At 39.0% G+C, this 15,124-nt stretch overlaps 1 protein-coding gene across 1 annotated transcript; it reads left to right on the top strand.

Annotated features, from left to right (window-relative positions):
* Positions 1–773: 773 nt before the first annotated feature.
* Positions 774–14,276, top strand: LOC145774501 (venom prothrombin activator omicarin-C catalytic subunit-like). Its single transcript, XM_082585759.1, has 8 exons — positions 774–1,255; positions 1,338–1,501; positions 1,720–1,744; positions 4,310–4,429; positions 6,031–6,168; positions 9,342–9,455; positions 10,321–10,454; positions 13,068–14,276. Exons 1-7 carry the CDS (start codon positions 1,192–1,194, stop codon positions 10,449–10,451), a joined length of 756 nt encoding a protein of 251 aa, XP_082441885.1. The 5' UTR covers positions 774–1,191; the 3' UTR covers positions 10,452–10,454; positions 13,068–14,276.
* The last annotated feature ends 848 nt before the right edge of the window (positions 14,277–15,124 follow it).

Here is a 15,124-nt window from a genome sequence, read left to right as displayed (position 1 = left end):
TGCATTTTGCAATACTGATAAATTTCGGTTAAATGTTAAAATATAAATTTGTTATTTAAAACATGGTACATGTTACAATAGCATCGTTTACTTATCGGATTACCTACGTCTAAACTACTAAATTTACCTATCAAACGTTTCATTTTTTAAATTATGCTTTGTGGTAAAACTTAATATATGGAAATAGGTTCCCTACCCTGGAATCTAGACCCGAAACCCCTTTCATAGCACTCCCATGTCGTCATTGTTTTGCTTTGCTGTTGAACAGCAGCTTCTACAGCAACATCCTCTTTTAAAGTTTCATTTTTACATTGATCTTTTCGCTAAAAAATGAACCGTTTAAACACGAACTAAAATAAATAATCACATCTTTTGTTACTTTCTAATTTATCTTAGTAATGTTACAGCCTTGTTTCATTGGTCCCACATTGGCTGTTCTCATTGAAAATGAGCTATTACTTACATGAGACAGATAGTCTTTTAGATACCAGTTCTTTTTTTGACACTGTGGTCTATTAAAAAATTTCTTTTACAACAGCTTTCGTTCTAAAAAATGCTGTCCTAGCAATAACTTCTCAAGAAGCAAAATTAATGCTGCAAACTTTCCCATTCTTGCAATCTTTGTCATTCAATTTGACGAAAACAATTTCCCGACGAAACTGTAGTGCCAGTTGATGCCCTTTTGGTTTGGTTTTGAATTTTTATCTTCGGACTGGCAAAGCCTTGGTAAGTTATTTTGGTAGCTTTGCATACTTGTAGAGGCTGCAGACGCAGGGCCGGTTACCAAGATTGGCAGAGTGAAGTTTCTGATTGTATAAATGTTGTTGCCGGTGAATTATTTCATCCGTTAGGACTAGGTGGTGCTGAATGGAGAGCAGTCCTGAAATGCGTTGCTCAAGCGCACACCCGGAGAGCCAAACCAGAGCCTTGTGATCTTGAGTCGGGCGTGTAACTGTAACATGTACCATGTTTTTAACTAACAAATTTATATTTTAACATTTAACCGAAAATTATCAGTATTACATAACCACTGAGCTAACGGAGTGGACTTTCTTAACGTTGACCGTGACCCCTGTGTCCGGGTAACTCACAGCATCTTTGGATTTTAAACAAAAGCTTTACTTGCTCTTATCTATCACCAGCTGATTCATAATTGAATCACAGATTTTGTTGTAAACTGACTAATACAACATGAAACTTGCTGTAGTTATTTTACTGACCTTTTTTACCATTTGTGCAATTGCTAATGGAAGAGGTAAGCCAAACTTTTTTCAGATACCAACACAACTTTTTCCCAAGGAAATACCTTGTAAACCTTCTGTTTTGCATACGTTCAGTTTTCTTGGAAAAAGCAAAAGCAGCGCAATATTTAAAGAGAAGTAAAAGAGCAAATGGAAACATCTTCGAAGAGATGCGACAAGGCAATGCAGAATATGAATGTATTGAAGAAGTTTGCGACTACGAAGAAGTAAGGGAAGTATTTGAAAATAAGGCGCAAGCGGTAAGTAAAAGTAATTATTGATATTGTTGTGACTACTTTCATCAATCGTAAGTCTCAATTTACTCATTGCTGAAAACAAAAGTGGCATTGTCGTAACACCTTAAGAAAAATGCTTTGCATTGCCTACCAGTATCTATTTTAAATATCCAAAGTCTAACTTGAATTTAAAGATAGAAAAAGTCATGACTTCTTCTAAAATACTTTTTCTTGCGTTGCAGGATGCCTATTGGAGATTGTTAGTAGGTAAATTAAATAGATATGTTTTATTATCATTGTATAAATTTTTCTTTAGTTTTGTTGGGTAGCGCTATTGCGGAAGGCCACGTCTCAGTACCCATTGTTAGGTATTTTCAGGAGCTGTAACGAATTTTCGACATTATTAGAGGTCTTAACGAACATTTGGGAGTCACGAGTGTGTTGCTGTTTGGATATTTCAGGAATTGCCGAACATTTTTCAAAGATGCCAAATGTTTTCAAACATTTTTGACATTTTTAAGATTTTCGGATGTTTCAATAAAATATTAAAAATTTTAAGTGGTGATAGGGTATTGTCTGTTTGTGCGTGTTTTCGGTTTGAAATGGCCTTTGCACCTGCTGGTCTCGACAATCCCTTTTCGGATTGACATCTGTTGCAGACGTTCCCTCAGTCTCAACACCAACACAAACTCATTGCTGCAATTCAGCTCAAGACACCAATACCAAGACCTCGATTGGGGCAGTGCCGTGTGATTGTGACACCCTGGAGTGAAGGCACTATATTTTCACGAACTCCATTCCGGAATTTTCTGGTGGGCCACTATTTTTGGAAACAGAGGTAAAAATGTTTCACGGTGATGCTTCTCAAGCCACAGGCAGTGAAAGCAGTACTGCATAAAAAAGTTGCAAATTCGAGAAGATTTACATGTTTTGTCGATATTGGAAAGGAACTTGGAAAGTGCTGACAACCCCCAAAAAAGCCGCAATGCCATAGCCACTAATAATGCTCGATAATATTTAACAATGTCTGTCAACCCTTGATAATGCCGAACAATGGGTATGAAGAGGTAGGCCTAGATCGCTATAGCTGTACAATTACAGTCTATTCCTATAAATAACGCAAATTGATTTTATCCAGAGATGTGACTACAAATCTACTTGCCCGTTGCTTCAAGTTGTTTTTCTGTCAGTAAGTTAGTAATTGTAGCCTGCAATAGTCTATTAACCTAATTAAAAGGTGCAGTTATGCCTTTTTGTGATAAATTGCTATAGCCTACAGCTGCATGCGAACCAATTGAAAACGTGCAACATATTTTTGTAGGCCTAAGTGCTTAACTTTAAACTATATAATTAACAACGCAAAGCATTACTGTTCAGGGGCGTTGACAGGGGGGTCTAGGTGGTACTTTTGGACCCATGCCCAGAATATTTACAGGGCCCGGATTTAAAAGATTTCCTGCAACTTCAAACTTTATCAAAATCTTAATATAATCCGATCTAAAGGAATTGCCATCAGAGGTTAAAACAGCCAGTTCAGCCGTCAGATGGTAAAGTATCGGGCCCCCTTCCGAGTAAAGTGTTTTCCCTAAGCACGATTTTTTTTTTCAAAAACACGAAATATTTTTCTTTACCCACTCTTTAATGCTGAATATATATTACATTATACAGTATCTTTTTGGTTGTAATCACTTTTAGCTACTTGAGTCTACTTTACAAAGAATTAATTTCAGCCCAAAACTCCGACAACTTTAAACGTACCGACGAAGATCGTGATTGAGAGCAAAAATTTCGCGGTTTACGGAGAAATCCCTAATGCGTAATTGCGCAATTGGAGAAATTCATGGATACTACAACAAATCTTTGAGAATATAATAATATACCCCAGAGGTGGGCAAACTACGGCCCGCGGGCCGCATGCGGCCCGCAACAACTTTCTGTACGGCCCGCGAAAGCCTGAAGCAATTATATAAAAAAATAATCCTCAACTTGCTTGAAAATTTTAATTATTACAATGACTTAATTAAACTTTTTCTTCCTATATGTCATCTTGATAAAGATATATTAGCCTATAGTCTTTTTGTCGCATTGTAGTAGTTTGTTTCCCCAGCCACATTGTGATCTTGCATGAATGCATGGCTATAATTAGTGTCAAAGCAGCCATTGCTAAACAGCCGATTACGTCACAATCGAAGTTTCTGACTTTAGCCTGTCACATCATATGACTTTCTTTGTCGCTTTAGTCTTGGATCAAGGCCAAGACTTTTGGTAGAGAGAAAAGCGGCGATTGCGACAGTTTTTCTGATTATGTTAATTCGCTCACAGATGTATTCTGTTTAATTCGCTCAAAGTGGGTCTGGCAAAGTGTTATCTTGATGTGGGTTGTATTCAAACAAATAATTGAGACAAACAGTTTTTATATCTTTTATGTAATGTACATGTACTGTATATAAAATCTCCCTTTCGTTCGTCACTTTAAAAATAAATAAAAGCTTCTGTTTTAACTAGTTTAGATTTTATGTTTTGGTTTAATCTTAATTATACTGTACTGCGGCCCTCGAACAAATTCCGATTCTGAATGCGGCCCTCGAGATAAAAAGTTTGCCCACCCCTGATATACCCTATATATAAATGATATTCCTCTTAATTTTCTACTTTGAACGGCGTCATTCTCATTTTAACAGCACATCAATAAAAGTTTGTACACAATTAACCTTTATATTCATAACATTGTCGCTGAAAGGGGCCCGAAAATAAATTGGTACCGGGCCCGAGACATCCTGTCAACGGCTCTGTTACTGTTCCCAAAACATCAACTCGCTATTGCTTGTACAGATCAATGTAACACAGCATTAAATCGCTGTAACGAAAACGGGACTTTTCGCTGTGAAAGCAAGTACCAAACTCATGTCTGCGTCTGTAAGCTGGGCTACATCGGAAAAAGCTGTGAAACAAGTAAGTTATTAACCACCGATAGACGTCAGAAGCTTCTGATAGCATTCATTTTGAACCATTACTAAGCTTTTAGAACTCACTTAGGCCATGTCATGGAAAGTTCAGTCAAGCTATGTACTTTTCGTCGATGATCAGAACGTTTGAAACGTCCAAAGACAAATTGTTTCGTGTTTTGCTATGTGTTTGTCGTTCTGTTCTGCAGACAAATGCATGAGGGATAAAAATTGGTTGAAGCTGCTTAGTGCGTGGAATAAAATTAAAAAGACACGGAATTAGCCTGATTAAAATATTTTACTAAAGATAATTTACAAAAGAATAGGTCATCAATAGGAACCATTAAGTAATGTTGCAAAGTAAGCACACATTTCGAAAAGTGAAATACAGTTCTGTGAAATCGCAAACACAAGACCAAGATAAACAAAATGTTTTTCAATTAAGTTTTTCAATGAGCATAACAGGCTTGCAGGCTTTATCCGACTTTTATCCTGTCGGCTTTATCCTGTTGGGTCATACCAAAGACTTTTTAGAAATGGTACTGAATCTAATTTCTGCTTGGCATTGAGCAACGGAATGGATTTGGGTAATTGCGCCTCTATACGGCTGCATAGACGCTGTCTGCTTTGTAAAGCGCTGAGGAGCAATGCATTCTGCGATGAATACGGCGCTATATAAAAACAAGCATTATGCACGTGAGCTGCAACAGCTCTGTGTCAACCAGGAGCTGTGGACTCAGGAACCGGTGTAGCTTACTACACTTCATTTTTTCGATTACGAGTCACAAAGGTATCAGCAAGTATAGCCTATGCGTTTGATAATTTTCATCTAACTTAGCCTACATCAACTTTGTGACACAAAACGTAAAGATATCTGAGCAACGATTTAATGCCAGTAACAACTCTGCGCGTAAACGTTTAACGATTTTTGTTTTAATTTTCTCATTACACTAATATAAACTAAGTTACTGCAGCAGAAATGCAATGCTGAAAAGAGTAAACAGTCAATAATTTTGAAACACAGACAATTGAGCTGAGGTTGATGCATGGTGTGGTTGTGGAAATGTTTTACTATGTGGAAAGGAAAGGTGAGGAAATCCCTCTCGACCTTCAAATCATGTCCGACCCGTTAGCTCAGTGGTAACGCGCCCATTCAAGATCAAGCTGAGATGGTTCGGCTCTCGAGGTGTGCGCTTGAGCAACGTATTCTAGGATTACTTTCAATTCAGCGGCACCTAGTGGATAGAATAGCTCACAGACAACAACAACACTTCAACAACTATGAAAACTTCACTCTGCTAATCTCGGTCACCGACCCTGCGTCAAAAGCCTCTTTAAGTACTCGAAACTGCCAGGAACAACCTATCAACGGCTTTGTCAGTCCGAGGATAAAGCTTCAAAACCAACCAACCATTCAGCGATTGTAGCGGTCGCCAATGTAGGGGTTGACAAATCAATGATAAAACGTTCAGAACCACTGGTGCTATTGTAGATTATGTTGAAGCATGACTGAGGCTATGAATCTGCAACACCGACAACTGATATAAGTTAGAAAGTTTTGAAAGAAATCCCTTTTCAAATTTGTACTACAACAATTTCTATATACAGAAATCTACATTGACAATATTCACGTGTGTGAGCAGTACGATAACTTGTGCGTCAATGGAGGGACATGCGTAGATGATGAAGAGGACACCTATTATTGCGTCTGTCCTCCAGGGTGGTATGGATACGATTGTACTCAAGGTGAGAATGAACAAAACCATGACAGTAACTATTACAGCGTTAACATTACATTATTCATGACGTCAACAGAGATCACTTTCCTTTTTTAATGTTTATGTTGAAATTGGTATTTGATAACCAGGCCTGGACCAGCGGCAAAACTAGCCTACCATTTGAACACTTGTTCAGTCAAATGTTGCGTTGTGTGTCGTGTTTTACATTCTACAAACTTACTTTATTTGAAACAAAAGTCAATAAAGACTGGTACGTACAGTAAAAACGCTGGGCTACACTGTTGATGCTAGAAGCTGGAAATTCAGACAATATCAAAATCTACATACATTGCGAGAGTTCTAGGTAGCCTATATTTTTTCCCAGAGTCTAGTATTAAACCAGATTTGTAATATTGGAGTCGGCATCAGCTGTGTAATGTGTATCCAAGAATAGCATTGGGCTATGAAGTGTTGTTTTTGATGGGTGGGTAATTTGGCTGGTCTTCACAAAAGTATAATCGGCGATAATGTTGACAGTTGATATCAAAGAGACGTCCATAAATAGTTATTTTTACATCAAAATTGCATCATAAAGTCTGTGCAAAACATTCTTCTTCTTCTTCTTTCGTTTGAGACTAGATCAAATTTCAGGGCAGGTGGTGGAGAGCCAGGTGAGTGTAGCTTCGTCCAGCGTTGCTATACCATGCGTTCCATTTGGTGCCTTGTAGATGGGACATTCGAGAACGACATGGTCAGCATGATCATGGAGCTCGTTTACAACAGAAGCTTTACCCTCACCACCGGAAGTGGTAAACCAAGCAGGTTACGACGCCTTAAAAATGGCGTCCCTCAGGGATCTGTCCTGGCCCCCCTTCTGTTTAACATCTACATCCACGACTTGCCAATCACGGTATCCGCAAAATACGCCTACGCCGATGATTTGGCCATTTTACACTTGTCGAATCAATGGGATACATTGGAAGAGACTCTAAACCAGGACATGTCGACACTTTCGGCATACCTCCAGAGATGGAGACTGAAGCTCAGCGAAACCAAAACAGTGACGACAGCCTTCCACTTAAACAACCGGGAAGCGAAGCGTGAGCTCAAGATCAACACCGATGGAAAAACCCTGCCCTTCTGCCCAAACCCTAAATATCTAGGGGTAGTCCTGGACAGGTCGCTCACTTACCGTCAACATTTGGAGTCACTACGCAAAAAGATCTCAACACGCACAGCTTTGCTAAGGCGTCTGGCCGGCTCAGGCTGGGGAGCCGGAGTCGATACCCTGCGCATTGCCACCATCGCGCTAGTTCACGCTCCAGCAGAATACTGTGCACCTGTCTGGAGTCGCAGTGCCCACTGCCATCAAATTGACACTGCCATAAATGACGCCTTGCGTATCGTGACAGGATGCCTGCGACCTACACCATCGGAAAATCTCCCTGTCCTTGCAGGCATCCAACCAGCTGAGCTTCGTCGCGAAGAAGCTATCCTGTCTCTTTCTCGTCGCGCTACGAACCCCAACCACTTGCTCTACTCAAGTCTCTATGAGTCTGTGAACGAGAAACCTCAGCGACTGAAATCGAGACACCCATTTGTACGTGCCGCACAACTCCTGATGAAAACTGCTGAAGACCAATCCATCAGTGCGGCTACCTGGGCGGACCACCAATGGAGCTCGGAGTGGAAGAAGAACTCCTCAAGACTCCAAAGTTTCATCTCCGACACCGGCAACCACCCAACCGGAATGCATTTGCCAAGGAAGGCCTGGGTGCGGCTCAACCGCCTGCGTACTGGCGTCGGACTATTCCGCTCGAACATGCACAAATGGGGGATGGCTCCATCCGCGATTTGTGAGTGTGGCAAGGAGGAACAAACCGTAGACCACACCATTTGTAATTGCGCCATCTACCATGCGCCAAATGGTGTGCGTGGTCTGCGTGAACTGGATGACAAATCAATTGAATGGCTGCTCGACACCTGCCCAAACATCTAGACCGCGTCGCCGCCACTGCCCAAGGGTGGTAAAAGGCAGAGCCCCTCGACCCTTGGAATGGCGAAGAAGGTTCAAACGAAGAAGAAGAAGCAGTTTGTTCCTCCGCGCCGCATTCGCAGGCCGATGAGGGAGCCAGACCCCACTTGTGCATGTTGGAATGGAAGCGACCGACTCCGGTTCGGATTCTGTTGAGCTTGACCCAAGTCGGCCGAGGAAGGTCCATACCAGGGGGGCGCGCCACCGGGTGGGGCATAAAACCATGTAGTTTGGTGTCGGTGGCGCACCATGCTGCATTCCAAGTGTCTTCCATGAAGTGTGCTGCGCTGATGGCACGATCGCTGAATGGTTGTAGTAATTCAACAGCAGCTGGCACAAAGGGGTGTCTTGACTTTAGTTGCCGGGGAGATTCCTGAGGTGGGATGTTGAGTTTTGCATGGAGCAAGTGGTCAGGATCCCCCGCCCGGCGAGCCAGGTGTATAATGGCTCCCTTTCGGCGAAGCTCAGCAGGTTGGATGCCTGCAAGGATTGGTAAATACTCTGTTGGAGTTGGGCGCAGGCATCCAGTCACAATTCGCAATGCGTCGTTGATTGGGCTGTCGATGAGGCGGGTGTGGGCACTGCGGCACCAGGCAGGGGTGCAGTATTCAGCAGTGGAGTGAACCAAAGCCAGGGTTGCAGTGCGCAAGGTGTCAGCACCTGCGCCCCAAGTTGTGCCTGCCAAACGTCTCAGCAGGGCGACGCGAGATGTCAGGTCGCCCTGCTGAGACCCTGTGCAAAACATTGTTGTTGGTTAAGTCAAGCATGTATTTTTTTCGGTGTACCAATAAAAAATTTAATAAGTGAAGAATTTGATTGTAATTATAGTATGTAAATACCTCGATAAACAAGGCAAGATTAATTTTAGATCGGAGTTTATATCTAAAATGAGAATGTGACTTGCTACTTTTTAACTGTGCTTTTTGTCAGCTAGCAACCTGTAGCCAACCACTCATTAGAAAAATCCACTTCGGCCTCAAAGCACAAATTAGGGCTCTTGATTTTAATATGTATTGTATATATATTTTTCCTAAAATATACGTGCGCTTTGTATCTAACCTCCAATTAAAAATCCTACATTTTTATTAGTTAGTGGTTTTTTATGTACATGATCATCAGATGTGACAAAAATGTTACTGAGTATGTTTTTTTGTTTTCTCGTTCAGATGTCAACGAGTGTCAGGATGAGCAGCCCTGTGTCAACGGAACTTGCCTAAATTATTTCGGCTCTTATGAATGCACGTGTAATGTGGGGTACGAAGGGAAGAATTGCGATACAGGTAAAACTATCTGTAAGATATTTTTGTGGTTACGAAACCTAGCAGCCAATGTGCATAGGTAAAGGATGCGATTTTTAAGTGTGTATGTTGTATAACAAACAAATAGAAAAACGAAGAAATTGCCTAGCATTTTTGTTCTTTATTATCACTTTTACTTTACGGCTAGAAGTTTTCTTAGCAAGTGGTTTAGCCTGCATTCTGTCTGTCTACAAATCACTCATCAAAAAATCCTACAAATGTAACTTGCCGTCCTTTCCATATAAGTCACAAACGATTTGATGAAGAGCTTAAATTACTATTTCCACCGAGAAGACGAGCCTGATAAAAGATACTTTCATCCTCTCAGTAGTGTTGAATAGGAGGTCCAAAGGGAACTTCGGGACTAGAAACTTTTTAAGGACATAGAAACAAAGAAAAGACTGCGTATTTTTGAATTATTGAAATTGTTGTTTTCTTTATAGGTGTCTTATTTAGGTTGTCTGAGCCTCTTATTGGTATCGAACCCAAGTTATCCACCATCATAGACAATGTTCGTTAAAACCTGACACAAAAAACTTTGGTTTTACAGCAGAATATTTGTAGGCTACATTTATTAATCCCTTTCAAAATGCGATCGCTTGATAGGAAATATCAAGACAGTTGGGGACAAATTTTGGAATTTGAAAAATTTTCACATTTTATAAAATTGTACGAGAAATCGACACCTGCAAGGAAGCCCGGCAGAATCGCTTAGGTTTCTCAATCAAACTGTGGAAAAACGCAAAAAAATAAATTTGTCCAAATATTGTAAATAGACGCTAATGCTTACAAATATAGGCTATCATTAATGAGAATCTATCATAGCTTGACTTGTATTTTCCGGCAGAGACAAAAGAATGCAGACTTGGTTTTTGTCCAAGTGGTTCTGAATGCGTAAATGAACACAATTCTTTTCGATGTGTATGTCCACCTGGTGGATGTCAGGCTTCTGAAGATGATGAAGGAGAGAATCGCTGACAAGTAAGACATCCCAAGTAGGCTAAGACATCCTATATCTCTTTGAGAGCTTTGTTTGGAGCTGTGCATAGCGTAGCAGAATGCTATCTTACCAACGATTGGATGATTGATTAATTTTGTTGTGCAATATCAAAACTTCTTCTCTCTGTTTTACGTCTCATTTCCTAGAATCAGGGTAGGACGGGGTCTGGCAAGGCACATCCTCAGTCTCCATTCATCACGATCTAGGGTGGTAGTGTTGGTCATTAATCAACAACGGAAAATAGTAAAGGTACAAAGCATTGTTCAATCCAGTAAATACTTCAAGTAACCACAACGGGAAGCTGCGAAGTAACCATGACAGTCTTCGAGTCAAGCAGCCGCCTCAGTCATGTCGATGAGAAACTTTTAATGTGCCTTTTATCTACACTAGCAACAAATAAAATAAGAAACAAATTTACATCCATCATAATACAAAGCTTTAATATTAGCTGCTGATAAATAGTTGAGTTGAAAAAATACTAGTTGAGCGATTATGGACGTTTGTAAAGTTTTTAAAGTAGTTCGAAATAGTACAAGGCAAAGGATTAGGATTATAATTAAATATTAATTTGCAAGTTTTAGTTTGTAAATTTCTTTAATTTTAAGAACTTTTAGCTGCTTCAAATAAGGTGTAACGTGTTCAGACCACATCCATCCAGCAACTGCTTTTATAGCTTTGTTTTGTAATCTTTGTAGTTTATCTATAAAACTTTTAAATGTAGAACCCCGAACTGCTATTTCATTCGAAATATGTGACTGTATGAGCAAATAATATAAATGGTTACTGGTTCGTCGTTCACCACGAATGCAGGAACTTGTCTTGCCAAGGCTTACTATGACGATTAAGCTTGTAGAATTGGACTGCCTAATGTAAAAAAAAAGTAATGTTTCAGTGCCCAGTAACTTAATAAAGTCACGTCCGAAAAAAAAACTACAAAGTAAAAAGTCACATCTTCGGTTTTACTAACTATGAAAACAATAAAAACATTAGTAATTTTTTTATCAATTGTTTCGGTCATCTACATTCTACATTACCCCAATAGACGAATAGCTATATTTGAAAATTTCTTCTATAGTAGTTCAGTCTTTCACCAAAGTAATTTTTAATCAATTTTTACTTTGGAGAACGTCATGGTCAAATACCAATGACTTTCATCATCCATAATATAATCATGTGTAATGTCAATGTATCGTGAACGTTATTGAAAAGTTCCTTTCAATTTGTCTAAACCAGCCTACCTCTTTAAGAGGCTCGTCAGTGCAAAATGTATTTTTTGTGTCCTTTGGTATGTGTTGTGTTCAGTGACGATCGGTGAGGGAAAGCAAGGAAAGCAGTGCTTACCTGAGCGAAAACTATGCAAAATATAATGACTGAATTCTAGGTTTAACTTCTTATTATTTTTATCAAGTCTATTTTAACTTGAAAATTACTGTGTTTGTGACTAGAATTACTCGTAACTCTTGTGAGTATCTAAGTCCTCACCAAACCGCATTTCTTGCCTATAAATGCCAATTAACGCAAACGCTTTTGTCAGAAACCATCACTGAAGCTCCAGGGAAATCAACTTTCAAAAGTGCTTACCTTACATTGAAAAACGCCTTCGTTTTATCCAATCCTCAATCGTTTTGCAAAACGACACCAGCTGCTTAGCCAATCAGATGTGTTATCTGGTGTTATGGTTAAACTTGCTTTCCCAGTGACGTCAATGCGTATCTCATAGCGGCTGCTTTTGGTTTCAGGCGAAAGGAATACAGCCTCTACGCATGAGTGATTTTCGGGCTTGTAACTATAGGCTACTGAGTACGCTGAAAATAAAGCTGGTTCTCTTACCAAAAAAAACATAGATTCTACAATAAGACATGCAATTCCAAAGGGTACATTAACCAACCAGTACTGAAACAGCACAAGTGTTTTTTAAATTCTTTGGGTCAATAGACTGACATAACAAGTTCAGAGCAAACATACTTGTGTTCTTCAAGAATGGACTAGCTTAATTTATAGGCTAATTATTTGCTCTTTACTAGTGCACCAGTCCAATGCATGTTGTAAATGCTTACAGATGACATTGACAATAAGTTTTTGTGCTCAGTCTAAAAAAGCAGCCAACATTCTAGACTAGTCCCAGTTTGATTGATTGATTGAATCTTTATCCTCGGGCTGGGAAAGTCCGAAGATTTTGTTTTGGAAATGCTCTCAGAGCGCACCAAATTGGAAGTGTTTTTCAAAATTTTCTGGGGGAGGCCCCCCAGACCCCCCGCTGGAAGTGTTGCCTTCGGCAACACGCCTTCGGGCTTCGCCCGACGGTTACGCCCCTCGTGCCTACTACCTTGCTGCAACATATTTCCAAGTTGCTTTCCCAATGGTTTAAGCCACCGAACGTCACTGGTTGTGTTAGAAATTAACGCATATAACTTGGTATGTAATTGATTGTATTGTATGTTAATGGTATGTATGTTATTCTATTTGAATAAGGACCTTCTGATGATCTCTGTTTTAGAGTGAAACAGGCTGTAGAGATTTTAGAAAGTAGTAACTATATTTGATGTAACTTGGTATGTATTAATTTTTATTTTTTATTTTAACGTTGTTTACAGCAAAATTGGAAGCTTACTTCAACGAATATGAAAATCAACGGATCATTGTTCTTCACTTTTTCATACTTTTCTGCATCATGCCGCTTGTTCACTGCTCCTGAATGATCTTTATCTTTGCAAAAAGGAGAGCTTTCAAAGATGAAGATGGTTTTTAAATATTTTTCAACCGCATTTATAAAAACTCTTTCATGTTTCGTCTTATTGTTTCATTTTTGCAAGCTTTTCATGTACGGTATAGAAACATGTGATTACGTCATAAAGTGGCTGCATTCAAAGCAAAACTGGAATTGTGGGAGCGACGAGTATGGAAAGCGATGTTTGACATGTTGCTAACATTTTTAGCAGAGATTTTGGATGACAACGTGCCTAGACCAGCAGCATTTTCCTATAACTAGTTCGCAGTCACTTATCTTCGCCTTTAGAAGAATTCGATAGTTTCTTCATAAGCACAAGAGACCCAATCCACCATGACTGTGCTCACTGCTCACCTGCTGAAAATTCAAAATCCATTAGATTAAAAATTCAAAACAAAAAACTTTTAAATCCGCAGAGCGGGTGAGTTGATACGAAAGGTCAGTTGATACACCCCCCCTTCCAGAGAAAAATAAAACTTTTCGAAAAAAAGTATTGCCAGCTAGCGATAATTCAGGTTAAAAAAACACCGTAAAAACAAAATTAAATAAATTTGCTTGAAAGACTGGGGTGTAATTTGAAAATAGTCTGTGAGTAAATTTTTTTTTAATATTTTTTTATCGTCGTCTTGCAAAAACCAGAAAAATTTAAGATAAAATGGGATCGTATTTTAATTTAATCAGAATAGAGGTTTTAAAGCAAGATATTTTTTAGTAGCTTACTTGCATAGGTTAATTTCAAAAATGGACATTTTATTATTTTTATAGCTAGGGGTCAGTTGATACACGTGTATCAACTGACCTGCACTAGCCTATGTACAGTATTGATAAAGGTAACCACATACAAATTGTAAGTGATATGTTTTCTTATGGTGCTATAAGTATTCAATAAGCTGTATAATTTTATGTCAAGTTCTACTTGCTGTTTCATTTCTATGTATTGTTGATAAAATTTACATGATCTAATAATCCTCAATGCATATAAGTCCTATAAGCCAGTGTATAATTATTTCTTCATTGCTCTATGATGTTTTGTTTTGGATTGTGTGCAAGACATATTACAAAGAAGCTGGCAACATTGTATTTTAAAAGTTATTTTAGCACAGTAGGTTATGCAGTTTATACCACTCATAGCGTATTAACTGACCTGCTGGCTGCTGTGGCAGGTGAGTTGACACACCTAAGTAGGCCTGCACCTTTTAATTAGCGCTCTATGAGTAAACTATAGAAAATGCGAATCTGAAAGATTACTAATCATCATGGGCTCCGTTAGAGGGGGGGGGGGGGGGCGCGGGGGTGATTACACCCCCACCAATCGGAATGGGGGGGTAACTAATGAAAAATTACCCCCCACTAATGTAAAATTTCATCTAAAAATATATGTTTTACTTTTGAAACAATGAAAACTATTAATATTACAAAAAGTGCTCAATGCCAAGCAAAAAGGCAAAGCAGAGCGAATTAAATCAAATATAGTTATTACTATCTGAAGCCTTTACAAATTGTTTCACCTAACGGATGATCAGAAGGTCTTATTCAAATAGAATCTAATTCTATTTGAATAATAGAATCTTATTCAAATAGAAATATGTTTTATTTTTGTGTTTTATTTTCATGTTTTTATTTTGTTGCACAACTTTGGAGGTTTTTGCTTTGAAACTCGCAAGACAACGCCAAGTCATCTATGGCCAAACTAAAAACAATGAAAACTATTAATACTACAAAAAGTGCTCAATGCTAAGCAAAAAGGCAAAGCAGAGCGAATTAAATCAAATGTAGTAATAACTATATTTGATTTTATGGCCAAACTATGTAGTCTGTCAAAAATATACGCATCACAATGCGCTATGTGTGACGTCATAGTTTCTCACTGCCACAAACTGTTTAATTTCGCTTTTACCACTCACCAAACCCACTGCAGTTGCA

The sequence above is a fragment of the Aplidium turbinatum genome, chromosome 7, assembly GCF_918807975.1.
Source record: "Aplidium turbinatum chromosome 7, kaAplTurb1.1, whole genome shotgun sequence".
NCBI classification, from domain to species: Eukaryota; Metazoa; Chordata; class Ascidiacea; order Aplousobranchia; family Polyclinidae; genus Aplidium; species Aplidium turbinatum.
This window is presented reverse-complemented; position numbering and strand designations above follow the sequence as displayed.

Excerpts from the sequence above, each read along its gene's own strand:
- LOC145774501 (XM_082585759.1), top strand. The coding sequence starts at position 1,192 with ATGAAACTTGCTGTAGTTATTTTACTGACCTTTTTTACCATTTGTGCA. Across the intron at positions 1,256-1,337 it reads TGCAATTGCTAATGGAAGAG|TTTTCTTGGAAAAAGCAAAA; the intron begins GTAAGCCAAACT and ends GCATACGTTCAG. Across the intron at positions 4,430-6,030 it reads CGGAAAAAGCTGTGAAACAA|AAATCTACATTGACAATATT; the intron begins GTAAGTTATTAA and ends TTCTATATACAG.